This window comes from Amphiura filiformis, chromosome 17 (genome assembly GCF_039555335.1).
Source record: "Amphiura filiformis chromosome 17, Afil_fr2py, whole genome shotgun sequence".
NCBI lineage: Eukaryota > Metazoa > Echinodermata > Ophiuroidea > Amphilepidida > Amphiuridae > Amphiura > Amphiura filiformis.
In genome coordinates, this window is record NC_092644.1 from 16,820,020 (window position 1) to 16,847,301 (window position 27,282).

Below are 27,282 nucleotides of genomic sequence, written 5' to 3' on the forward strand. Positions count from 1 at the left end.
AACATTATAGCATCGAGTTACTATTGTCTAATTTTCCGGTGGAACCCTTCCATATAGTCTGATGGAACGCGTACCCCCCTTTCATTAGTGGCGCCGGAAGTTAAAGGGGAGAGCGTATTTTGTTCCCGTGTTACTTCGCAGGTAAACATTTTGTTGAATTTCAGAGTATTTTAGCATCAATGTGGTATTCACCCCCGCCATACACCAACACACCCCCACACACACCCACACCCCACTTCCCCCCGCCCCCTTCCCCCGTGCTTTAACACCAGGTACCATGATTTTTGGGAGGGTAAGGGTTGGCAAAATCAACCAATTTTCCACAAAATTGCCACAAAAAGTGGAAATGTTTGAAATTTGGGGAGGATGTTTGCCTTAAAAGTGTGGGGGAAAAAACTCGGGGATAAGAAAAACATTTGGAGGAAAATGCCCTTCTTGCCCCTCCCCCTTAGAGCCGCCACTAACCCCACCCCTTTTAGAAATAAAAGTTCAATTTTAAGCATTTTGACCCTCCTGATTTCAATTCGCTGCCACAGAATGTAGTGGAATCGCTTTGACTCTCATCCAAAAGTTAAAGTCGCCCATAATGTGAAAGACTTCGCCCCCGGACTGTCCCAACCTTTATTATGTATAGGTCTATTCTTTCAGAACATGTAAAGTACCCGCAGCCTCGTCGAAAATTTTAGTTTCAGGTTTTTTGAGAGTTCATACTTATTTTAAAACACATGGTGAACTGCAGAAGAAGGATATTATTTACATTTCAACTTCGTAAGGGTCAGTGTTCAGGACGGTTAGGTTTTTGGCGATCCACGTACCAGGGCAATTTCTGCAAAGTTACAATCGATCCTTCTGACCACCATCCATCATGGCTTTACGGCGTATGAGTATCCAGCTCGCTGCATTGGAACATTTTGACGTTCCTGAACATACTGAATCTGAGGTAAATGTTGCATCTTGCATACTTTTTTCTCTTTTACTCTTTTACTTTTTAATTTTATGTATATAGGATAGGTTGTCTAATGATTTTATAATATATCATAACGTCGCTGTCGAAAACGGCCCTCCCATCTATATTATAAATGTTCTTAAAACGTTATTACACGTTTTGGTTTTATTCAAAACGTTATAATAACATCAAAATGTCGGGTTCAAAAGGTCATGAAAACGTTTTTAAAACGTTTTATTTGGAATGAACACTACAACAATATTTTTAAAATATTGTGAAAATAATAATGTAAAATATTTTCGGCAAACATTTTGGAAAATATTTTGTAAAATCTTTAATAACATTACGTTAAAATGTTTTGCATCTAGTTTAAACGTTTCCAAAAATGGTTTTAGAACGTTATTAAAACGTTTTATACCCTTTCAACCCGACAATAAAACGTTTTATGTAAAACGTTTTGTGTTTGCCACGGCCACTGTTTTGGGGTACCTTTTCAGCGATTTTGGTATGGGTTGGTTTTCGGTGACGGCCAATGCACCCAATGCGTATTTTAGGCAAAAGTTCCCCTTTAAAAGGACCCAATTTGGGTGCTATTTGGGTGCTGGTATTGGTATACGGATGGATTGCGAAAATAGCACAAAGCTGGTATAAAGAACGTAAGCATCCAAAAGTCACATCCTGAACATTTTTTTTTTCGAAGAACCCCCCTCCCCCATTATGCCAGAAGTGTTGGATATTGTTATTCATATCCATCAAAAATGTTTGACTGAATATTATTGTTATCATCATGTAAATGACAGTGTTGATTTGAACATGACAAACTTCATTTCTGAATCGGGTTCAGACTGCAGTCACAGACCAGCCATACATAGCCTACATGATAAATTATTATTGTTCACTTCAACATCCAAATGTAAACGTAAAAAGTGTAGCCTATAAATTTCATGATTTTGTAAAACCGGTAACACCCCCCTCCCCTCCCGGGGGCACATCATATATTTTTGGTGGGTATTTTGAAGTGGTGGGTCTTCAAAAGTGGGTCAAATACCATGAATAGAGAGGAGGGCACTTATTTCCTAAGTCACGTATTTGACACACTTTTGAAGACTGGAAGTAAGACTACCCACAACCGGAAGCCAGTTTCCCGGGAAAGTGAATATTAGTAAGTAAAACTTACTGGTTTTGACAAGCAAAATTACTAATTTGATTTGATGTACAAACCTGATGAATCTATTCACTGAAATCACAATTTTTACTTTGGATTTCAAAATCTTTACTTATAAAATGAAGTAAAATATATCCACAGCAAACAGCAAGGCCTCGCTAATTAGTGTATTCCGTTTTTTAAAGTTGCAAATCTTTTAAAAACTAGATTGTCTCAGCAGCAGGGGACATTAGGCTGTCATGTGCATATAGGTGTAGAGGCTTATCCTCTTATTCCCACTTGAGCATTCTCAAGTACACTTAAAGTTTTTTGGTCTCCTGGTCAATTCAGTTTTAATGTAGGGGTTGTTGTTATGTTGTTATAGCAACAAGCTCAGTTTTCTGTCCAGTCAGCTGTCACTTTAGTGGTGTGCAGCCATTCAGGTTTCCCGTCTTATTTTTTCATTCCTTTGTTATGTCCATAGTTCTCCTAGTGATGCACTTGCAATTGTTCCTTCGATCTTGATGGACCAAAAAATCCCACCCATCCTCCCAAAAGCTGGAAGGGTGAATCAGTTAACTAAATATGGTTAAAGAAACTCCAATAAAATGGTATGTCCAATTATGCTGCTTTATGCTTAAAAATAGAGGCTTTGTGTGGAATTTCTTCAAATGTTGAAGAATATCATTAGTAGATTGTCTCCACTTTCTACTGCGTTTTATAGAAGGGGAATGAATGCTTTGTATGGAGTTTCTTCAAAACCTGAAGAATCTCGTCAGTAGATTGTCTCCACTTTCTACTGCGTTTTTATAGAGGGTGGTGGAGTTTCTTCAAAACCTGAAGAATCTCGTCAGTAGATTGTCTCCACTTTCTACTGCGTTTTTATAGAGGGTGGTGGAGTTTCTTCAAAACCTGAAGAATCTCGTCAGTAGATTGTCTCCACTTTCTACTGCGTTTTATGGTATTGATTGGTTTTATTGGGCTATCGAGTGCTTTTTATGGAGTTTCTTCAAATCCTGAAGATTCTCGCCAGTAGATTGTCTCCACTTTCTACTGCGTTTTATGGTATTGGTTGGTTTTATTGGGCTATTGATTGCTTTGAATGGAGTTTCTTCAAAACCTGAAGAATCTCGTCAGTAGATTGTCTCCACTTTCTACTGCGTTTTATGGTATTTGTTGGTTTTATTGGGCTATTGATTGCTTTGTATGGAGTTTCTTCAAAACCTGAAGAATCTCGTCAGTAGATTGTCTCCACTTTCTACTGCGTTTTATGGTTGAATGGCTTTATTGGGCTATTGAAAGCTTTGTATGGAGTTTCTTCAAAACCTGACGAATCTCGTAGTAGATTGTCTCCACTTTCTACTGCGTTTTTATAGAGGGTGGTGGAGTTTCTTCAAAACCTGAAGAATCTCGTCAGTAGATTGTCTCCACTTTCTATTGCGTTTTTATTGAGGGTGGTGGAGTTTCTTCAAAACCTGAAGAATCTCGTCAGTAGATTGTCTCCACTTTCTACTGCGTTTTATAGTGGGCTATTGGTTGCCTTCATGCTTTCCTCCCTTTCTACTGCGTTTTTATACCAGGGTTATAATGCTTTGTTACTTATTTGGTGTATCTTTATTTACTTGGTTGTAAATAATGGTGGATTTAATATATTATATATCAGTAAATGGTTTCAGCATTGATGCCAGATCTTGCTGAATACAAAATGTTCGTTTGCTAGTGTTGGCATTGTTTATTCTTTTGGAGATTTCTAATTATTTAATTGCGGTTAAAAATGCTGTTTTCCAATCCAATCCTCTGTTTGATCCAAAGATGTATCTGTTTAAGATATGCTTAAGATTTGCTTAAGATGAAATTTGGTTAAATGTGATTCAGAAGTCAACTTTTGTTTGTCCAGCCTGTATGGTTGGCTTGTACACATTTTCCAATAATTCGTGTATTTATTGATTTATATGAAGATAATCAATAATTCCAAATGCTTGCTGCAATTAATTATCTCAATGTATATAATTTGTTTAATTGATATGAAATCTGTTATTATCTCAATATAGTCTTAATTTCTATGAGATTGTGAAATTATTATAAATAAGCTTATGTGTATTAAATGGTCCTCATGATCGTGGGGGCAATGCGGAGTCTATTCTTTGCGTTGTTGTGCTTTCCTGCTGTCTCGAGACAATTGCTGTTCGAGTTAGTGTACTGGAAACAAAACCTGCGTTTTACCTGACAACAAATCGAATTTTCTATAATGGCAACACCATATGTGGTACTGATCATGCACAAGGGGGCACACCACTATATAAATCAATGCGCCATTTGTGTAACCCTAATGAGTTCCGGTAAAAACAGAAACTTTTTGAGGTATTTTGGGCTGGTCTGTAGACTTATTAATCAGAAAGAGTGGCGAATTATAGCTTAAATAAAAGTGTAAAGCATATACATAAATTTGAGTAGCCAAAAAAAAGTCGCATTTTTATAATTATTGAGAAAATAGGTCAGAAAAATAAAAAATGGCAGAATCGGGTTTGCAGTCTTGAGAGCATGTCAAAAACAGTGAGGGCGCTGTTCGCGGCCTCGTAGCGGGAAAACGAGGTGGAAGGAGCCCCATACATTGAAACATATGTTAAACTTTCATCGATTTGCAATCGACTGGTCATCATAATTTTTTTTAAACGAGCCCAAAAGGCCTCAAAATGAGCAAAGAAACCCGGTGTTTTTACACGTGTTTCAATGGGAAGATTATTTAGTGGTGTGCGCCCTTCGAAGGGCCTAGGCGTAAAATCGTGCTCTTGAGAGATTCAGCCAAAATTGAAGTTGGCTTTCGATTAAATTGCGGTTTTTTATTTAAATAGATAGTTTTTATGTTAGTAAATATATTTAATGCGTTTTAGATGCAAGTCGCGCTATGTTTATTCTCTCAGAGGCCTTCAAAGTTAAAGAACTGTCAAAAATTGTGAGAAAACTACGATTTCTCAGATTTGAAGCAAAATTGTCTTAAGGTGACAAATCGGCACAAGTCTTTAAACCTCTCAAATCTTAATTATTTTATAAGGGGGGTGATTGTTGTAAAATTATATAGACCTTTGCCATTATGAAACCTAATTTCTTTTAATTTTAAAGCGGTTTTAGCAGATAAACGGTCAAAAACTATATGTTGAGAATTGGTATTTAATGCAAATCTAGGGAAATAAGCACAAATGGTCAAAATGTTGAAAATGTGCACATTTGTGGAATGCACCATGTATCTTTGATGGGACATTTCTCTTGATGTGGATGTCACAAAGCACTCAAACCTTGAGTGTTTTACTCAAAACATTTTATATTTCAAGAAAAATATAACACAATTCGATTTTATGAACATCATAATTCCTTGAAGGGGGCACACCACTAAATCAATGCGCCATTTGTTTAACCCTAATGAGTTCCGGTAAAAAATAGAAACTTTTTGAGGTATTTTGGGCTGGTCTTTAGACTTATTAATCAGAAGCAGTGGCGAATTATAGCTTAAATAAAAGTGTAAAGCCTATACATAAATTTCAGTCGCCAAAAAAGTCGCATTTTTATAATTATTGAGAAAATAGGTCCGCGAATTAAAAAATGGCAGAATCGGGTTTCATAGGGCCTGCACTTTGGCTCGTTTTTGCAGGTTTACATGGTCCAATAATCACAAGATGACTGACATGTGGTAACAAAGGAAGCAGTCACTGCAATTTGATTATGTCCCATATGATTGGCCATTCAAGACACCCCTGTGAATATACTATAGCGGCCTTTTCAAAATATAATACCTGTTTGCTTGACTGTATTGACAATACCCGGTAACAATACACACAGTATATGCATTGGACAAACTTTTTACAATAAGCATGATAAGTGATGATGTGACCTCCAGATTTATACATCGTTCGTCTCGCACACTGACAACATTTGATTGAATGGACTGTAGGCTACTGCGCCGTGATTACGGTGAAGGACACCGGTTCAAATCCTTTGTTTGGAGCCAATCGATAAAAGCATGCAGGGCTTCTATACCCATGTACAGTTTATCCCTACATAACCTATGTCTTGAATACGCTGGCAAAGTTATGTAATAATCGGATTAATACTATACAGCAGTAGGTAAAAACAAGTTTTGAATAATCCGCGCTATAAAGTCCCATTCATTGATCCCAGCGAAAGTGAAAAAAAAAAATCAAATTGTTACGTTTATAAATTTTTTTATGAAAAACAAATGGCAAAAAACAAAACAGGAAAACGACAGTATTGACGAAGTTGAAGCCCCATTCAAATATATGTAGCTAATTTATATACTGTCAGTACCGGTATATAAATTACAGACTCACGTAAATGCATTATTTTTTGTCTTAGACACACGGTTTTCGGCTGAACCACTGCACTAGCAAGCTATGTTAGCACATCTATGACAATGACGAAAGGTACAAAATCAGCCATAGGCCTTTAGATAGCAGAAGACACAATTTGTTTTATGACCTTTGACATTCTTTTGTGGCGAGTGACATGGTCTTTCAATTCACGCCGAGTGTCCTTGACAGGTTTGACTATGCTTCAGTGGTCATGAAAGAATTCAAAAGATAACCTCTGCCCCAATAATCCCAAGCAATTGTCTGAAACTGCTCCTCGGATCATAAGAACTCAGTCCTCAAATGATAGTCATAATAATGTCCAAAATATAAAAATTACTGACTATCATTGAAGACTGAGTTCCGCAGTCTAGTATCCAAAATCTGAATTTTGATGATTTTTACAATCGTCGGGATGAAAAAAAAAAAAAATCACTGAATGGGCCTTTAGTTCCCTCTCCTTACCCTGGCAATATAAATCAAAGAAAAATAAAGAAAGAAAACAAGAAAAGAAAATTAACCAAATTAAGGGATCTGGAATGAGCGTTTTGAGCGTTTCGATAGTATTTTTGTGGGACATGAGAGCACATCAGACATATCGAATTGCATTCTGAATACGAAGAATGTCTTTCTGGTATCAAATAAATTTCATTGTTTGAAATTCACGATATAATACAATTTTTATGACAAATTATTAAAATTTGATATTTTTCACATTTTTGATAAACAACAGTCCTCGAAGTAAATATCCTAAATCTAATGTTATATTCTTAAACAGTCCCTGGCATGATACCATACATGTATAGGCCTATGTATAGTAAATTTGTCTGCTTTATCTGTTTTGTGCTGTTTAAGCAAATAGTTAAACATAATTTCCATAAAATGTAAGCTTTTACTGTCAGCTAGATATGTCCCCTTTTAATTTTGAGCAGAACAAGTGAGGTAAAGCAACGAAAATTGAAATTTACTACTACTAGCGCCAATGAATGTTATAAGATTGTAAAACGGTACGATCCTCTGGGTGGGGTATGTGTGGGGGTGTGTGCGTATGTGTGTCCTGCACGCGTATTTTTTTTCTGCAACTATAACGGGACGCAATACGATACCGGTATGTTATAAGAATCAAACTTACAAGAAAGATGGCTCTTGTCAAATCCTACAATTCTGTCAGAGAAAATATGCATATTTGCATTAAATTTTTAATTAATTGACATAATTGATTAATTAATAAATATTTTATTTAATGATTTACCATAATTCCAAATATGTCGTACAATATGTCAAATTAAAGCTAATGAAATGCTTTATAAATTGGTCAGAGCGCATTTTGCAGAATGCATTTAGTACTTTAGTTACATGATTCCAAACATTCTATTCCATAGGAGCTGTACTTTTAAAATCCGCGCCTAATCAATAATAATAGTCTTTCACTCCATTATCAAAGTACTGTGCTCCAGGTCCTAGAGTGTGATGGTTTTGTAGCAGATGACAGTGCTCATTCAAGCCTGTCAAGGTCAGTTAGTAGCCACTTGCTGAATGGATGGCCATGATCAGCTATCAAAGAGATGCCTTGTGCAGCTGCCAATCACAGAAGAGGTTTGATAACATTTTGTTAAAACCCAAATGTGATATAAGGACAAAGCTGTGCATGTTGGTACTTAATTGTTTGGATTCTTACGTTGAAATTCCCTTGTATTAGTATTTTTATGTGTAGTGTATAGTGGTCATAAATTATATAGCTTTTAAATTTTGGGCATTTTTGCTCTGTTGCACTGTACCATTATGGAATTTGAGCAAATCAATTACCGACACAAGCAGGTATACAGTGTATTATTTTATTTTTATTTCGTATCTCAGGAGCACAGCTCACTTGGTAAGGCATCAGAATTTGGTACACTAGCGCTTCGAACTTTAAATCGGAAGGTGGTGAGTTCGAGCCTCATCACGGTCACATTAATTTTATAAACCAAATATTGTTCGAACTTTTCATATTTGTATTTCTTTTATTGTTTCTTTTCTTTGTCTTTTTTTTTTCTTGTTTTCTTTATTTTTTTCTTTATTTTTCTTTGATCCATATTGCCAGTGTAAGGAGAGGAGCAGAGGATGATTTAAGGAAGCCCCATTGTGCACTGCAAACGTGTTATCACCAGAGTTTCAACTGCCACTTTACTTTTCAAATCCCATTGAATTCTGTGCAAAAGATGTTGTTTAAGAATTGTGCGTGTGTCATTATTACTTAGTCGATTTCAGATCTAAAGTGATATATGTATGAAGGATAATTCACCCCTTCTGTAGGTACCATAAAATGTGAAATCGACCAGCATTGTGAATGCGTTTTTATTGTAAATATATCAGTCCAAATTCAAATTTAACCATGTCCGTCAATGCAATGTGCGAGCAGTGGTGTCATGTTCACTCACACAGCGGTGCTAACCGCAAGTCAACACAGCGGCGTGGTGGGAAGTGCTTAAATCATCCTCTGGGAGAGGAGGGAACTAACGGCCCATTCAGTGATTTTTTTTCATCCGGACGATCGTAAAAATCATCAAAATTCAGATTTTGTACAAGACTGCGGAACTCAGTCTTCAATGATATAGTCAGTAATAATCTTTTGGTCATTATATGACTATCATCATTTGACGACTGAGTTCTTATGATACATCATCCGAAGAGCAGTTTCAGACAATTGCTTGGGATTGTTGGGGCAGAGGTTATCTTTTGAATTCTTTCATGACCACCGAAGCAGAGTTAAACCTGTCAAGGACACTCGGCGTGAATTGAACTGACCATGTCACTCGCCACAAAAGAATGTCAAAGGTCATAAAACATCAACTTGGTGTCTTCTGCTAGTGGTTCAGCCCTAAGCCGTGCAGGCCTATTTAAGACAAAAATAATGCATTTACGTGAATCTGTAATTTATATACTGACAGTATATATAAATTAGCTACATGTATTTGAATGGGGCTTCAACTTCGTCAATACTGCCGTTTTCTTGGGTTTTGTGCCAATTTTTTCATTAAAATTTTTATAAAAGTAACAATTTGATTTTTTTTTTCACTTTCGCTGGGATCACTGAATGGGGCTTTGCAACGCGATATATTCAAAACTTGTATTCACCTACTGTTATAGCAATAATCCGATTATTACACAACCTCACCAGCGTATTCAAGATATCCAATGCAAATAATCACCTAGATTATGACGTATCATACCGTAAATATGGCGGAGTACTCAAATTCATTCAACAAAAGCATGATTACAAGCTATTGCAATCTACCGCAACAGCTCGTCTCACACACATAACAAATGCACAAATACGATCAAATAGGTTGACGACAACGTTTGATTGAATGCACTGCATTGTGCCATGATTACGGTGAAGGACACCGGTTCAATTCCTTTGTATGGAGCCAATCAATAATTTCACGCACATCCTCTATTATTGCCCAATTATTGCCCGGGATGATTGCACACTGTAAAAGAGCTATTGTTATAATGTTTGATGAAATCGTGTTTAACTACCGTATTTGCTTAAGAAGGGGCACAATACAGATAAAGCAGACAGATTGACTATATGTGGTACATGTATACATATTAATATAGGGAATGTGTGTGAGTCGAGTATTACCTAATTATAATAGGGGCGTATTCAAAAATGAATTCACGCCCCTTTCAAATGTCGAGCCAAAGTGCAGGCCCTATGGCAGTCTTGAGAGCATGTCAAAAACAGTGAGGGCGCTGTTCGCGGCCTCGTAGCGGGAAAACGAGGTGGAAGGACCCCCATACATTGAAACATATGTTAAACTTTCATCGATTTGCAATCGACTGGTCATCATAATTTTTTTTTAAACGAGCCCAAAAGGCCTCACGTGTTTCAATGGGAAGATTATTTAGTGGTGTGCGCCCACAAATCGTAGAATAGAAACTATGCGGCATGCTCTGTGTGATATCTCATATCATGTAAATGGTATGCTTAGCCTGAGTCGCTCGGCCTATCTCGAACAAAATCGCCATGCGTAGCTTTTGAAAAACGAGAGGATTCGCCGTACTATCACGGCAATTTTTGACACGAAGATATAGGGATGATGACGATGTGATACGCTCCCTCACCCATGTACCGGTAAACGGGGAAAACGGCATCTGAGAAAACACACACGCACCCACCCCACACCCACCCCCACACCCACACCCACCCACCCCCGCAAACCCAAACATAAACTGAAGTTAATTCATAAACGTTAACCAAATATACTATTAGGCAAAATAGACCAGTACTAGGTCCTGAAACAAGATACATAATCTTCATGTCAATTTTTTTTATTATTTATGTCAATCAAAAATGTTTGGCTGAACATTAATCATTATCTTCTTGTAAGTGTTGACATTCCAATGGTGTAAACAATGTTTCATATAGCTTTTACTAGTATGCAACCTCGTTTATTGAAAGATCACATACTTTAATAATCTGTATCTGATCATGCCAAGAGATCTTAGATGCTATGTAACAATTACTTACCAGGGTGAATTCTCAACATTATCTGCCAAAAATATCTTGACCCTCTTTGGACGTGCCAAGAAACCCAAATTGTGTAGTAATGTGTAACGAGCACACAGTGGCGGTGCTACGGGGAGGGGGGACAAGGGGCATTTTCCCCCAAAATATTTTTCTACCCCCCCCCCCCAGTTTTGAGGGGAAAAACCCTAAAATTACATAAATTTCCACTTTTTGCGGCAATTTTGAGCAAAATTTGTCGACCCCCTCAGAAATTCACTTTGCCACCCCCCCCATGCCCCCATGCCCCCCCCCCCTTGTGCCACCTCTGCGTTCGCAACTCAATGAGAAGGACATTTTGTACATTTGAACATTTTCCTACTGTTTTCTATCGTCCTGTTTAAGACACAGGCCTAATGTAGGTCCTAAATCTGTGCCAAAAAATCGATTGGACCCACCTTTTGACCTGCCAAAACATGCTTAGCCCCCTCCGAGTTTATACCAAGAAATACTTAGCCACCTATATTTTACATCAGGCGTACCGTACACATAATTATTGCACCACCCTTAATTTCACCATCCCCTATGAGGTACTGTGCAAAACTTCCAGGTGGAAAGTTTTGCTTCTGCCTAGCTCCCAGGATGATTTCTTTTTGTTCCTTTTAAGACAAATTTTTATGTCATAAACGGGATCCCAAAGACTGGACAAATATATACAAAGCATACAAAAATTTGGGTTTTTTTACAATAACTTTATGCATTTTGGGTCTCCAGTAATGTTTATAGAAAAAGTGTGCAAAACTCAGTAAAATCATAATGAAGGTAAATTTTGGTAAAAAAAACCCGGCTCCCAGAATAATTTTATCAAATAATATATTACTTACGAATCCTTCGAAATTGTAACATTTTTTACACTAATTTGGCTATGATGATTTTTTTTTTAAACATAATTTGAAAATGATTGCCTATGGATGTACAAAATGCGATCCCATTTTTAATTTGGGACTTACATTTTGTTGCCCCCCCACACACACACCCCCACCCACCTCATAATTATTGCCACCCTACGCGTTTTTATGAACACTCCATTAATCATCAGCTGAGGTTAATGAACTCCCGGATGAACTGCACCATTAAAATTAGACAAGTTTGGCTCACTATATAATAGTATGCAATCTGACACCGAAAGTCGAATTATATCACGATTCCATGTTTTTGAATTCATGGAAATACATTCTTTGCTCCGATGTTCTTCGTTCCTGAGCACAGTTCCTTTTTGTACGTCATTTTGGCACTGATACGTATGAGTTCATCATGTTCTTTGTCAGAGTCAGAGACTGATGTTCCTTTCAACCATTTTATCTCATGACCATTGTCAAACATACTGGAAAGATCACAAGAACATGAACCATGCAATAAACATTCTACTTCGAAAGACGTTTTTTTAAATATAAATAATAACCTCTTTTGTTCTCGGGTGGTCCCAAGATTCCATAATCTGATAACATACTCTAAACAAAAAGCGGAAAACGATAATCAGTTTGCCATTTTTGACATTTCATGTAAAATAGGTCACGTTATTTATAGCAAACTGTTATTCCGCACTATGCCGTGTTCTTAGCGAATTATGATGAACTAGTAATATTCGTATATTCCTTTACCATGTTTACTATACAGTTTATACACAACACTATTTTTTGACAAATGTGTAGCTGTTAATTTAATACATTTGCAAAGCTACATTTTGCAGAAAACGCCATTGAAATCGAACATTTAGTTCCAAAGATAAATATGGACAGTTGTTTCCAAAGCAGTATGCAACAAAAGAAATTATTGTCTTCGTTTTGCTATATCTGAAATCTTCCGACTGATTTTGCTTGATCACATGACATATATTTCTTTACTGTATAGTGTAATGTCTGCTGCTTTCTTCACAGGAGGAGGACGAACAAAAACCAAGCGACGAGAACGTGGAACGTGGCAACTGGGCGAACCCAATCCAGTTCGTTCTGGCAACACTGGGTGCTGTAGTTGGTTTGGGAAATGTGTGGCGTTTTCCATATCTGGCTTACAGAAATGGAGGAGGTGGGTCTAGCATTCCCGAATCGTCATTTCAAAACAACACACTTTAATGCCTATTAACATAACTTCACCATAATGCAGTCATGTCTACAATAGAATTCACCACGACCTTTGCAGGACTTAAACCCCATTAAAAGCTATTAAACCAAGATAACACTCATTGAAAACAGCTCAACTATGTTAAATCAGATCTTCTCTGGTTAAATCCACACTACACATGTTTCTGTTTTACCTGTGCGGTATTGCAATGAGCTGGTATTATAGTTTCAGTTGGGTAACCGATTATAAACAAACGCAAGGTAACAATACTCGTGGCCCTTTGTTTACGAAATGAGACAATAGTGTGCATATTGCTAAGCAGCAGTCTTGAAAATGAGAAACATAATGGTTGCAGACTTAACACGGTATAGAAATAATTTCTTCATATTTTTGGTGTTATCTGTCGTTTACATATCCTTCCTAAAACACCAAAGTGCGAATATTTCCAAACACCTAAATTAGCTAAAAATTTAGGACATGTTACAAAACTATATTTTCTAGAATTTCAGAGAATACTTTTTGTAATATTGGCCGGTTATTTTTCACACAGTGACGTTAACTAGGCAATGGTCTATACTTCTAACATACACTATTTGTAGAGGTCACACGTCAATGGTGAGAGCACTGTTTATTGTGTATAGGAAAACGGACAGTAACTGCAGTATCCATAATTAGGTCCTACTCCCGGTGTGATGAAAATAAAAAATGACATTTACGATTAGACATGGTCAAATATAAAGTACATTTAACCTCCAACATATAGTATAAAAAATGTTTTAAAACTATGCTGTGAATCATTTATGTTCTTCATTAGCTAAGTTATCCTAAATCAATAAACGAACAAAGTTTTATTGTTCTTTGTGGATTCGAACAATAGAAAGTTCTTCCATAACTATTTTTTCCCAAATTTGATACTTTTGGTGATTCATTCATGAGTTGTGAATGCATATGTTATGCGATCAAGCAAAATCAGTCCGAACTCGGAAATATTGATTTTGAGATATAGCCAAACAAAGGATATATTTCCTTTTGTTTCATCTTGTTTTGGAAACTCTTTATTGTTCATATCTTTGGAACTGGTTGTTCAATTTCAATGGGGTTTTCTGCAAAATACAGCTTTGTATATGTTTTTACTATCCTACAAGAATCTAAAAAATGTATATTTCCGAGTTCCGACTGATTTTGCTTGATCGCATCACATATGTGACCCATCACATCGAAACACGGCAGTTGTCGGAAAACCACATTTAAAGATAATAAAGAAAAAGGGCCTCGATAAATAAAGAAAATAATAAGGAATTTGAACTCTATTTGTCACATAAAATCACCATTCTACATGCAACATTGATGGAAGAGGTGTCATTTTAAAGCTTAAAAGCAGTCCTCTAGCTTGGCAAAGAAACCTACAAGTTCATTTTTGACGACAACTGCCGTGTTTCGATATGATGGGTCACATATGCATTTTGACGTTTTCAATGCGTTTTAAGCTTACCGTGTCATCCTGTGTCAGTAACGCTGCATCTGCAATTTGAATACTCTTATTACGTTTATTCCTGTGTCTACGTCGGCTATGGGAGACACAACAAAAAGCAGATTGGATCAGCACCAAAGATGCAATTTATTTTGAAGAATGGGTAACAACATCATATTTTGGCTAAACAGGTGACACATTTGTTTATCTAGTTATATTTTTGGTTTCTGTACCAATTATTTAGGTCTGATTACTCGAAGCTTGGCTAGTGGTCAGCCTTCCTAAGCCCACTGTAATCCAGCAGGCTTATGAAGCTAAGCTTCCTAAACCGGCAGCAAGTGGATCCATTTTATTGATTTATCTTTCTATGTGATGTATGATGTGAAATTGTAAACGCTGGTCATACTGCAGTTACTGTCCGTTTTCCTATACACAATACACAGTGCTCTTTCCCATTGACGCGTGACCTTTACAAATAGCCCTACGTTAACAGTATGGGGATATGACTAGTTAACGTCGCTGTGTGAAAAATAACCGGCCAATATTAAAAGTACTCTTCTAAAGTTCTAGAAAATATAGTTTTTAACATGTCCTAAATTTTTAGCTAATTTAGATGTTTGGAAATATTCGTACTTTGGTGTTTTAGTTAATGTTATAGGTAATAGTACATTGCCTAGTTAACGTCGCTGTGTGAAAAATAACCGGCCAATATTAAAAGTACTCTTCTAAAATTCTAGACAATATAGTTTTGTAACATGTCCTAAATTTTTAGCAAATTTAGATGTTTGGAAATACTCGTACTTTGGTGTTTTAGGAAGGATATGTAAACGACAGATAACACCAAAAATATGAAGAAATTATTTCTAAACCGTGTTAAGTCAAAAATCATTATGTTGCTCATTTTCAAGAATGCTGGTTTACAAAAAGCACGACATTGTCTGATTTCGTGAACAAAGCCACACATAACATTGTTTCCTTTCGTTTCCTTTATAATCGGTTACCCAACTGAAGCTATGAATACCATCTTTATTGCGATATCGCACATGAAAACAGTCACTTGTGCACAACCAGAGAAGATCCGATTTAATCAGTTGAGCTGTTTCAATGAGTGTTATCTTGGTTTAATAGCTTTTAATGGGGTTAAGTCCTGCAAAGGTCGAGATGAATTCTACTGTAGACATGACTGCATCATGTATATATGACCATGACTAATATTGTGCTTAAACCTGATGGCTTGGGAAGGCTCCCACTAGCCAAGCTTCTAGAAATCGGACCTTCATGACCTTAGAGATTTATGGCTGATTTGGCTTCATACACAACCATTCAATACATTTGTATCGATTTATTCATCAAAGATTACAATCGCGTGTCTCACAGCTTACAGTTTTTTGGTTTAGTGGTTAATCACGTGTTTCTCTACCCGAAGGTCTCGGGTTCAAATCCAAAATCTCCTATTTTCTGAACTGCAAATTTAGTTGGCGTCCACGCGATCTGAGTTTGTCCATTTCTGATGGCTATGTATTTTACAAACAACATCCCACTGTAATCCAAAACCACGACTTACTCTCTTGATAACCCTTAAATATTATGTTCGGTCCATTTTGGGTCGATCCTTCATGTTATAACCCCATTTTGTTCGGTCCATTTTATTCGCTAGCTGTTCATACCCTAAGCTTAGTCATGTTAGCCGGGCAAATGAAGGAATTGTTCTTATAATGTCAAGCTGCAAGGCCAAATGCTTGGTTTGTTGTTTTCCAATGTTTATTAATATTATTATTATTATTATTATTGTTATTGTTATTGTTGTTGTTGTTGTTGTTGTTGTTGTTGTTGTTATTATTATGCACGAGTATAATGCACTTGCCTTGAAAAGGACAACTGGAATGGGACAGGGAATGAGAGTCAAAATTTCACAATACGTTAAAATACGCACAATTAATGTAAGTGGCTCCTAAATGTAATTCCAAATGAATAATGTCTCACATGATTTATTTTAAAAGAAGAAGTAAAGAACCTGATTGGTACATGCATTCATTTCTATGTATTATCATTTGCAGGTGCATTCTTGATCCCATATGGCATAATGCTGGCCCTAGCAGGTCTGCCACTCTTCTTCATGGAGCTTGCACAGGGTCAATACTGTAGTGAAGGAACTGTTACATGCTGGAGAGTCATGCCACTTATACGAGGTGAGTTGATTTCTGCAGTTTTCTGTCTATAGAGGCAGTGTACTTCGATTATATTTATAAATGCGCTTTTATAAATACACACGTGACCCATGGGCACGACATACCAAGACCAGCAAGCGTGACCAAATCCCCATGCATTGACCACTATACAGAAAGGGATAGGAACTCTGTAGATAAATATCATCAAATGTAAGTATTAATTGAATTGCAAAATTATAACACATTTTGTAATTCCGAATTTGTAATATGTTGTCAAAAACAACATTTGACGACGAAAAAAATATTCAACGACGGAAACGTTTACAATATAATCACAAAGTTGAACAAAATAGACAATTTTACTACGCAACAGTCTCGTGTTCTTCCGCCTTTATATTCAAATGTATAGAAAGACCACTCGCTATGTAGAAGGTCACTTCGAGACTTACTGTCAAATCAGCTGTTATGGCAGCGCGGAGGTGGTCACGTGCGTATTTATAAAAGCGCATTTATAAATATAACCGAAGTACACTGAGAAATGGCAAACTAAATACATTGCTGACAACATTGAATGTCTATATTCTACATGTTTTCATAAATATAATAATTATAGTAGAAAAATAGACATAGTTATACAAAATGAGAACAAAAAGTAACGAATTATGAAACAAAACATCATTGAATATATTGAGGGTTATTGTTAAAGATATGAACGGTACTATTCATTACTGAACTACTTATTCACTATAATCAATATACATGCAGTCTACAATTGAATATATCTGCATTCAACTGTTTTATCGTCGCCAAATTATGTGATGCATAAAGCTTTGACGATAGCGTTGTTTTGTTTAAATTAAATCGATGGCTCTGAAAAGAGCCGTCATCAGTTAAAAGTTGTAAAGAGACAGATGTAATACAACGCCCTTCATATAATGATAGTAATCATGAATGCATTTGACTCTTCATCTAATGATGGGCACCACGAAATGCATTTGACCGCAATGTTTGAAAAGTTGTGGAGAATTCTTGCACAGCTACATCAATAAAAAGTCACCAGTATCGTTTATCCTTTTAATAACATTCTCTGCATACTTCCTCCTTAACAGGTATGAGTTTTGGTCAACTTCTAATAGGCGCCTACGGTAGTATAAGTTACAATATAGTTATCATGTATGCCTTTTATTACCTGTTCGTCTCGTTTACCCGTGTGTTACCATGGGTCGGATGCAATCATAGCTTTAACACAGCCCTGTGCTCCGATCTTCCTAAAGACTGTTTAGCTGCCGGGGGAATCATTGCAATGAATAGCTCCTGTGTACCATTGCAATCGCTTACCGACGACCAACTTGCTATGTACAATATAACTTACGATCCATACAGCATAAATGATACGGATACGGTAGATGGATATAACTTATCACTGTATGAAGATCCGTTGAGAGGCGTCAGAGTCACACCTAGTGAGGAATACTGGAGGTAACTTTTACATCTGGTCACGGTAGTTTGATGTGATTTTTTTTACATTTTAACAAAATATCATATAATTTTCAATTCTAGACCCGAGCAATACCAGCAGGTTTCCTACATAAGTATAGATATGTTTCAGCTACTTTTGACATAGATTTTCCTTTCTTTATCAAATGAATTGTCTGTTTCTGAATTTTGGTGATTATTTTTATTCTATACTAGTTCACCCGTAGCTGTGAGAGTAACTGATAGCGATGCTATTTGACCACTGATGACCCCTTTTGACTTTTTGACATGTTCCCATCATATCGAGGATTCTTTTTACCACTTTTAAGCCCAATTGGGCATACTGACCACATATGACCTTTACCCTCGAGTGACCTCCGTTTGATTTTGTTCATGTTCCCGTAATATGGAGAATTACTTTCACCAAGTTTAAGCCAAATCAGACGAAGTTTAAAATGTAGCCGCTGGATGACCTTTGACCTCGGATGACCTCAATTATATTTTTACGTGTTCCCCTCATATCCAGGATTCCATGCACCAAGTTTGAGCCCAATCGGACAAAAATTGCAATTTGAACCCACCATGATGACCTTTGACCTTGGTTGACCGCGCTTTTATTTCACACATAATATTCCCCTCATATCAAGGATTCCAAGTTTGAAATTTGAACCCTCAATGATGACCTTTGACCTTGGTCGACCTCAATTTTATTTCGCGCATATATTCCCCTCGTATCAAGGATTCTACCCACCAAGTTTGAACCCGATCGGACAAAGTTTGAAATTTGACCCCCTCCGTAATGACCTTTGAACTCGGTTGACCTCAATTTTATTTTCACGCATATATTCCCCTCGTATCAAGGATTCTACCCACCAAGTTTGAGCCCGATCGGACAAAGTTTGAAATTTGACCCCTCCATCATCACCTTTGACCTCGGTTGACCTCGATTTTATTTTGCGCATATGTTCCCCTTGTATCAAGGACTCCAGCCACCAAGTTTGGTCCAGATCGGACAAAGTTTGAAATTTTGACCTTTGACCTTGACCTCCGATAACCTTCAAAACCACTCGGTCAACATGCTTTTCCCGATACCTATCCATATGTGATGCGATCAAGCATAATCAGTCGGAACTCGGAAATATTAAATTTTCAGTTTCTTATAGGCTACTAAATAGCATTTACAAAGCTGCTTTTGCAGAAAAACCCATTGAAATTGGACAATCAGTTCCACAGATATTAGCAATTAAAGTGTTTCCAAAACAAGAGGAAACAAAAGGAAATATTCGCTTTGTTTGGCTATATCTCAAAATCAATATTGCCGAGTTCCGACTGATTTTGCTTGATCGCATCACATATCCGAAATATCGGATTGATGCGTCGCAGCATGGCGAAACGCATAGCCGGACAGACAGACAGACAGACACACACACACACTTCGCTGGTTATTTTGGTATAGTAGATACTGTATATCTGTGGGAAAACTGAGGGCGCTATTTGCATATACTAGTATTTCAAATCTAATTACTTTAACCAAATAATATGAGTTATCCCTTTTATTTCATGATGAAAAGTTGTCAGAAAACATTTTTTTCTACTTAATATATAATCTTTCTTATGTTTTAAAGGTAATTTACAGCATTCTAACATTGTACTTCCTATTCCAGAAACATACTGCACTATTGTTTTTGGTTTAAATAAATATTAACTTGTTTTGCGAAATAAAACGTAGCCATCTCCTTATCCTTTAGTTAGTTCTAACTTGCAATATTAAGCCCAATTCTAATATTTGTTCAATTTTTTGAAAATAAGGGCCAAAAAGACTTGTACAAGTTATGCATTCAACTTTTTGAAAATAACCAGTTATCAAAAATAACTTAAAATATTAAAATTATGAACTTTGTCTTGTGCCATGTAAGAAAATTGCATGTTTTTGGCCTAATTTCCCTCAAATTGCACCAATATAAAAATTTGACTAATATGACTTTTTTTGGCCAGTTAGAACTACGCTCGTTACTAAAGGATTTCATTTGGCAAAACAAAACAATATTTTTTAATTCCAAAAAAAAATAATGCGGTATTTTTCTGGAATCAGGGGTAGCTCAATGTATTAGCACCAACAAAATAGTTGTTAAATTCACATAATTCATACATTTTTATTTGAATTTTGCTTTTATAATGCAAACGGTTTTCCTAAAAACTATTTTACATCAATCTATTTTTTGACCAACGCGCATTGTAAATTTGAGAAACATGTGATTTTTCTTGTTTTGTAACCTTTGCCATAATCATTAGGTATCAGGTATTACAGGAAACAAATTCAATGAACGACACTGGTGGTCTGGTATGGCAACTTGTACTATGTCTAATCGTAGCGTGGGTTGTTGCGTGGGCCTGTATGGTAAAAGGAATCGACTCCATCGGCAAGGTACAACTACAAAAATATTAAGTCAGAGATTGTTCGTTGTTCAATCGATTCGAACTAGCTCGGGTGAAATGTTTCCCTTTTGAATAGAACCTCAGCCTATTGTTTGGAAAGAGTCCTTTTTAAACAAATTCTTGTTTGATATAATCCCAGAACACATAGGTCATTCTTTATTCTTCATATTTCTGTCATGTCCCAATCAGTGGAATTCATTACCATCTTATATCAAAGATGCACAAACAGTTGGCACCTTCAAGAAACTCCTACATACTGTTTCAAGAAACGTAATAAATGAGTAATATTTTATGTTTGTCTTCAAACCGCCGTGATAAGGCTGATCATGGAGTTACCTAAGTTAGCACATTTAATTTAATAATAGGTCGTCAAAAAACCAAAACAAAATCATCATTATTTTGAACCAGCCCTTATCATTTCTTATTTCTTGTTGTCTCTATTGACAGGTGGTATACTTCACGGCAACCTTCCCATATCTCATTCTAGCCATTCTTTTCACCCGAGGAATTACGCTTCCAGGTGCCTTAGAAGGAATCAAGTTCTTCGTTGTACCAAGATGGCATTATCTGTTAAATGCACGGGTGAGTATATACTGTGATCATGTGATGTAGTAATAATCATTAGAGGAAGTTTTAGATGAGAAAACGGACATTTTGATGAGAAACGGCCAAAATGGTTAGAATTTAAATTTTCTCATTCTTTTGGATGAGAAACTTCCTGGTGTGTGTGTCAATCATTATTGTCTTATTAAAACTTGTGAGAATTACTAATCCCCGCTGAGCTCAAAATAAACATTATTATTTTCTCATCCAAAAGAATGAGAAAATTAAATTCTAACCATTTTGGCCGTTTCTCACCACAATGTCCGTTTTCTCATCCAAAACTTCTTCTAGTGAATGCCTGAAATCATAGACCTCATGCCATTGAGCAGAAACATATGGAGGTCATCACTGATTAGAATACAAGAGTGGTCCGAGGTGCAGCTATAAGATTTTCAAACTTGAAACTAAGTGAGCCTCTGTCCTGTTTGCCTGCTCCACTATAGCGAATGGGTGGGGTAAAACTATCGTTTTAATTTTATTGCTGAATACAGAAGTGTAACGTAAGTTCGTGTTTTTTATGCAGGTGTGGTTGGATGCTGCGGTACAAATATTTTATTCTCTCGGTGTGGCTTCGGGTGGACTTGCAACGCTGTCGTCATATAACAAATTCCATCACAACTGCTATAGGTACGGCAAAATGTAAAACTCTGTTTAATATTTTTGGTATATACGGTTATTGTGCATGTTGTGCTTTTCAGTCATCGCAGTTCATAATGGGTTTGCGAAACCAGGATTATAGGAATTGTTGGCAATAACCTGCCCAGCAGCAACGGTAAGAAGAACCACAGGAACTTCTATTCACCTAAAATTATAAATAATATCGCTAAAAGCATGTCATTTTTGCAATCTTACCAGTCCGACAGCGAATGTACCGGCCATTAGTTGCCGGACTGCATTATAGTAAAGTACATCAGTCCATGAACATTCAGTCAATGTGTGAATCCGACATTGACAGCAATTGACACTGATCCTGTAAAATTAACATGACGGCCCTACCACGCTTATCAAGGAATTCCACCTTACCTACAAAAACAGTGCAACATCTGGAACGACCTATATCTTCTGCAACTATAACAATAAGAAACATGATAAATACATATGAAGACCTGAGCGCAAGAAGACCGTATTAAAGTCCTCTTGGCCCCTCAACATGTATACACTAAAGTTGCGTATAGTTTGGTAATGTTGTATACATGTTCAGGGGCCAAAACAAATCTTTCACAACCTTTCATGATGTTTTCACCCTGGAACATGTATCAAACATTATAAAACCCTAAGAAACTATACGTAACTTTAGTGTATGCATGTTGAGGGGCCAAGTGGACTTACGGTCTTCTTGCGCTCAGGTCTTAATTATGGATTACTCACCTTTTGTTTCAGAGACTCATTATCGATTGCGATCGCGAATAGTCTGACCAGTGTATTTGCTGGGGTTGTCATCTTTTCTATCATTGGTTATATGGCACATATCACTGGGAAAGAGGTCGACAATGTAGTGTCACAAGGTAAGATCTCAGCCCTTACTGGATCCATTTAGGGATAGGTTAATTCCCGGGGGGCACAACAATTTTGGTGGGTATGTGCCCCCGGAATTTTGAGGTGGTGGGTCTTTGGGAGCTGACGGAGCTGCGAACAAGTAAAATGGAGACTTTTGAAGCTGCGAACAGTCAAAATCAAGGGTCTTTCTTGGATTCTGGTTGAAAATCGCCTGAAAAACTTTTAAAGTCAAAACAAAGTATCGACAGGAAAATAACATAGGTGATACTTCATTTCAATAGGGAGGTGGATAGCTTGTATTCGGTCTGCACACTCCCATTATAGTCCCATAGTATTTTATGGCAGATGTGTCTTGGTGGAAGTTTATGTGAAGACATGACCTTAAAGGTGAACCTCATTGAAAATAAATTTATATATCAATGGAAAGCTTATGATATCAGGATATTAAAAATAATTTTTTCCGATTTTTTTTGATGGCCAATAAAGCTGAAAAATTAAAAAATGAATGAATTTTTGGTCTTTTTAAGGCGCCCAAAAAGCACCCAAATCAATCGTCTTTGACCTTGAGAATGCTCGTGACGTAAGCTCAGGGTTCGCAGTCACGTGATCCTACTCGGAAACATGTAAACAAGACTTGCTTCCTGTACTTTGCAAGCTGCCCGGCAAGTCTGATTTTCACAATAAAGCTTGAAATAAGAAGAATCTTCAAGTTGCTGATTCCTTCTATATGTATTAGAAATAATAGAATTATTGTCAACACGAAAATGTTCCGTAAATTTTTGACAAAATCAGTCATAACTGGCTGGGTATAACTGGGTAATTGAGTTTGAATTTCGCGCTGGGATCAATTCCATGCGCAAATGATTGCTGCTACCGTATACCGTTCATGTCATGGACTGAATAAACATGATCGAATAACAAATTAAATAACTTGTTTGTGACATTCCCTATTCTTGATTCATTTAAAAATATCTGATTTTTAAAAATATCGTCTTGTAGTAATTTAAAAAAAACCGCCGATTTCGTCAAATCCAGCCCATAAAGGTTTTCATATTATAGCGCATTGCGGTAATACATTCTCCCGGTACATTCTTTCCACACAATCACGATTGAAAGAAACAGATACTTTATTATAAAATAAATACAATTTAGGCTTAGTAGACCGTTATTTGATGGAATTCTGAAATCTGAATAAAATTAAAATATTGTCACTTGTGTCACGATTCTTTTAATGATACTACCATCAGTGTACTGAAAAAGTGAAACATTCATGTTTTATGGATTACCGAACACGATGCGTAAATTGCTGCTTTTATGCTGAAGAAATTACAGGCAGCCGCGCTGATCAAGGTGGGCAAACACAGCGACTCGCTTAGAACGTCTCTCCGGTAGCATAAGTTCAAGTTGCGCCGTGTTTCAGCAGATTTGATCAATCGTTCCCTTATATTTGGAACATCTACAGGAATAAATTTTGCTGATGAAGTAGCAATAAGTTGGAAATATCAGAATGTGAATATCAAATCGGTCATTTTGTCTGCAAGTACAGTACGTACAGTCGCGGATACGGAACACTCGGCGACTGAGTGTGTTCACCGCCCCGTAAGCTCCCGTATGTATCTACGAGTTTGCCTATCATACATGACCGGTTGTAAAGTTAAGAAATAATAAAAAAAAAACGTACATGTACTTTATTCTATTCCTTCATTTTCTCATTGTGATAAGTTCATCTCAACTTGGTGTGACGATCTGAACTGGTAGCACTAGCAGTTATTTTTTTGCAATCTGTTTTCATTCCGGTTCTTCGGCGAATCTTCGCTCTTCGTGCTTTACTGTAATATTCCCTGCATATCGTGGATGGCATGGCCTATCCCAAATCACCCCGGCCAGCACTTTTCCCATTTTTTAATCCACACACTTTATTCAGGAACTTCATTCTTGATTTGATCATGATGTTTCCTTCATGTTATTCTTATTTTATTGAAGATATTTTTCATGTAAAGTAAGTTGGCAATGACTGAGTTCGTGCATTGGCCCGATGCATGCCACAGTAATGCATGGACATTGTGTTTACAATCAAACCCGGAAGTAACTGTGTGTCCCTGTGTTGACGTCATCATCGAAAGCGCCCAATTTGAACGATTTCGTTTTGTAATTTAGGGGGGGTGCCAATATCCAATCTTTGCATGGAGATTATGTCTATCCTGGTGCGTTAGGCAAATAAAAAATATTCTTTTCTGCTTCCTGGCATCATAAGCTTTCCATTGATATATAACTTTATTTTCAATGAGGTTCACCTTTAAGGGATCTGGAATGAGCGTTTTGGGGGTTTCGACAGTATTTTTTGAGGGACATTAGAGCCCATCAGACATATCGAATTGCATTCTGAATACGAAGAATGTCTTTCTGATATCAAATATTTTTCATTTTTTGAAATTCACGATATAATACAAATTTTATGACAAATTATTAAAAGTTGATATTTTTCACATTTTTGATATATAACAGTCCTCGAAGAAAATTTTATAAATTTAATAATATATTCTTAAAGTGTATGTAGCTGGGAGGAAAAGCCGACGATCAATTGAAAATTTTGACCTTTCATATTGAAGATATGGATTTTTTTCCCAAAAAGACCTATTTTTTTTGGTGTTTTGGGAAAAAAATCCATATCTTCAATACGAAAGGTCAAAATTTTTAGTTGATCGTCGGCTTTTCATCCCACCCACATACACTTTAAGTACATATCATCAGATTTATAAAGTTTACTTCGAGTACTGTTAAATATCAAAATATCAATTTTTAATGATTTGCCATAAAATGGGTATTACATTGCGAATTTCAAAAAATCAAAATTATTTGATATCAGGAGGACATTCTTCGTATTCAGAATGCAATTTGATATGTCTGATGTGCTCTAATGTCCCACAATAAATACTGTCCAAACGTTCATACCCCTTCCCTTAATCTTCCACACAGGGAGTGTGAATTTCAAATGAGTGACTTCATTTGAAATATATCCTCCCTGCGTAAAATATGGATATCGCGTCTTCAATAGATAGGGGGTGTGGATTTCAACTTTGATAACCCAATACACATAGCAGAAGTTAGCGATTGTGTAAGAAATCGTAATCCCCCACAAGTCGCATTATTCTGTCAAAAATGAAACAACAACATGTGTTCTCTTTTGTCACTGCAGGGTTTGGTTTGGCTTTTATGGCGTACCCCGAAGCTGTTGCACGCATGCCTTATGGCCCCTTCTGGTCGATATGTTTCTTCTTCATGCTACTTATTCTTGGGCTTGATAGTCAGGTACGTAACAAGTACATGAAGTACAGACCATTATGAAACTTCAAAACAAATTTCAAATTGTTCGTGTATACCATGGCAGCTAAATTTATCAACAATTGTAAACCGGCGATTGAAATAGTTGTATTGCAAATACAATTATCTTTAGTTTTACAGTAGCCTTTCAGAGTTTTTAAACATTACATTCACTCCCACAACCTGTAAACTTACTTGATTCAAACTTGATGACAATAAAAAACAAAATATCAATGGTAAATGGCAGCCAGTGTAAAGAAAGCCACAGTCACTCATCAAGAACATTTATGTCAGTAAGTCAGTAAAATCCGTTACATTTTTAGACTATAATAATTACAACCAATCGGTCTCTAATTGAATATTAATTATTATTCACCATGCTCATAATTGTCGTTTCTCTGTTTTCTGTAAAAGTTTGTTCAAATGGAGATATTGGTGACAGCCGTTACCGACATGTTTCCAAAACTTCGCCATCGCAAATCATATATAACAACTGCTTTCTGCACAATACTTTGCATTCTGGGTTTTACCTGTGTCACCAGAGTAAGTATGTTTTCAATTCTGAGTTTTGTAGAGCATTAATAGCTCTGGTATGAACGTTTCGACAGTATTTTATGTTGGACATAATAGCACATCAGACATATCGAATTGAATTCTGAATACGAGGAATGTCCTTTTGATATCAAATAATTTGATATTTTTGTAATTTTTTGATATTTAACAGTCCTCGAAGTAAACTTTCTAAATGTAATGATATTTACTTAAAGTGTAGCTGGGATGAAAAGCCGACGATAAATTGACAATTTTGACCTTTCGTATTGAAGATTTTTTTCCTAAAACACCAAATAATATGTCTTTTGGGGAAAAATACATGTCTTAAATACCAAAGGTCAAAATTTTCAATTGATCGTCGGCTTTTCATCCCAGCTACATACACTTTAAGTACATATCATTAGATTTATGTTTACTTCGAGGACTGTTTAATATCAAAAATATCAATTTTTAATCATTTGCCATAAAATATGTATTATATCGCGAATTTCAGAATTACATTCTTCGTATTCAGAATACGATTCGATATGTCTGATGTGCTCTCATGTCCCACAAAAATTACTGTCCAAACTTTCATACCCCATCTCTTAAGGGGATTTGGATGACAGAACCCATATTAAAAACTACAGTGTACTAGTATTTCTTGATAGTAATACATTGACCTTATAGGAAATGAGTCAAGGAAGCCAATAAT

At 36.4% G+C, this 27,282-nt stretch overlaps 1 protein-coding gene across 1 annotated transcript in view; it reads left to right on the forward strand.

Moving 5' to 3' along the window:
* Positions 1-663: 663 nt before the first annotated feature.
* LOC140137381 (sodium- and chloride-dependent glycine transporter 1-like) overlaps positions 664-27,282 on the forward strand; it is a 35,892-nt gene continuing 9,273 nt past the window's right edge. Inside the window, exons 1-10 of the mRNA XM_072159018.1 lie at positions 664-940; positions 12,881-13,028; positions 16,593-16,724; positions 17,813-18,182; positions 20,472-20,604; positions 21,063-21,197; positions 21,742-21,845; positions 22,599-22,723; positions 25,912-26,024; positions 26,451-26,579. Coding sequence (XP_072015119.1) covers positions 866-940; positions 12,881-13,028; positions 16,593-16,724; positions 17,813-18,182; positions 20,472-20,604; positions 21,063-21,197; positions 21,742-21,845; positions 22,599-22,723; positions 25,912-26,024; positions 26,451-26,579 — 1,464 coding nt within the window. The 5' untranslated portion in view covers positions 664-865. The remainder of the gene's footprint in view (positions 941-12,880; positions 13,029-16,592; positions 16,725-17,812; positions 18,183-20,471; positions 20,605-21,062; positions 21,198-21,741; positions 21,846-22,598; positions 22,724-25,911; positions 26,025-26,450; positions 26,580-27,282) is intronic.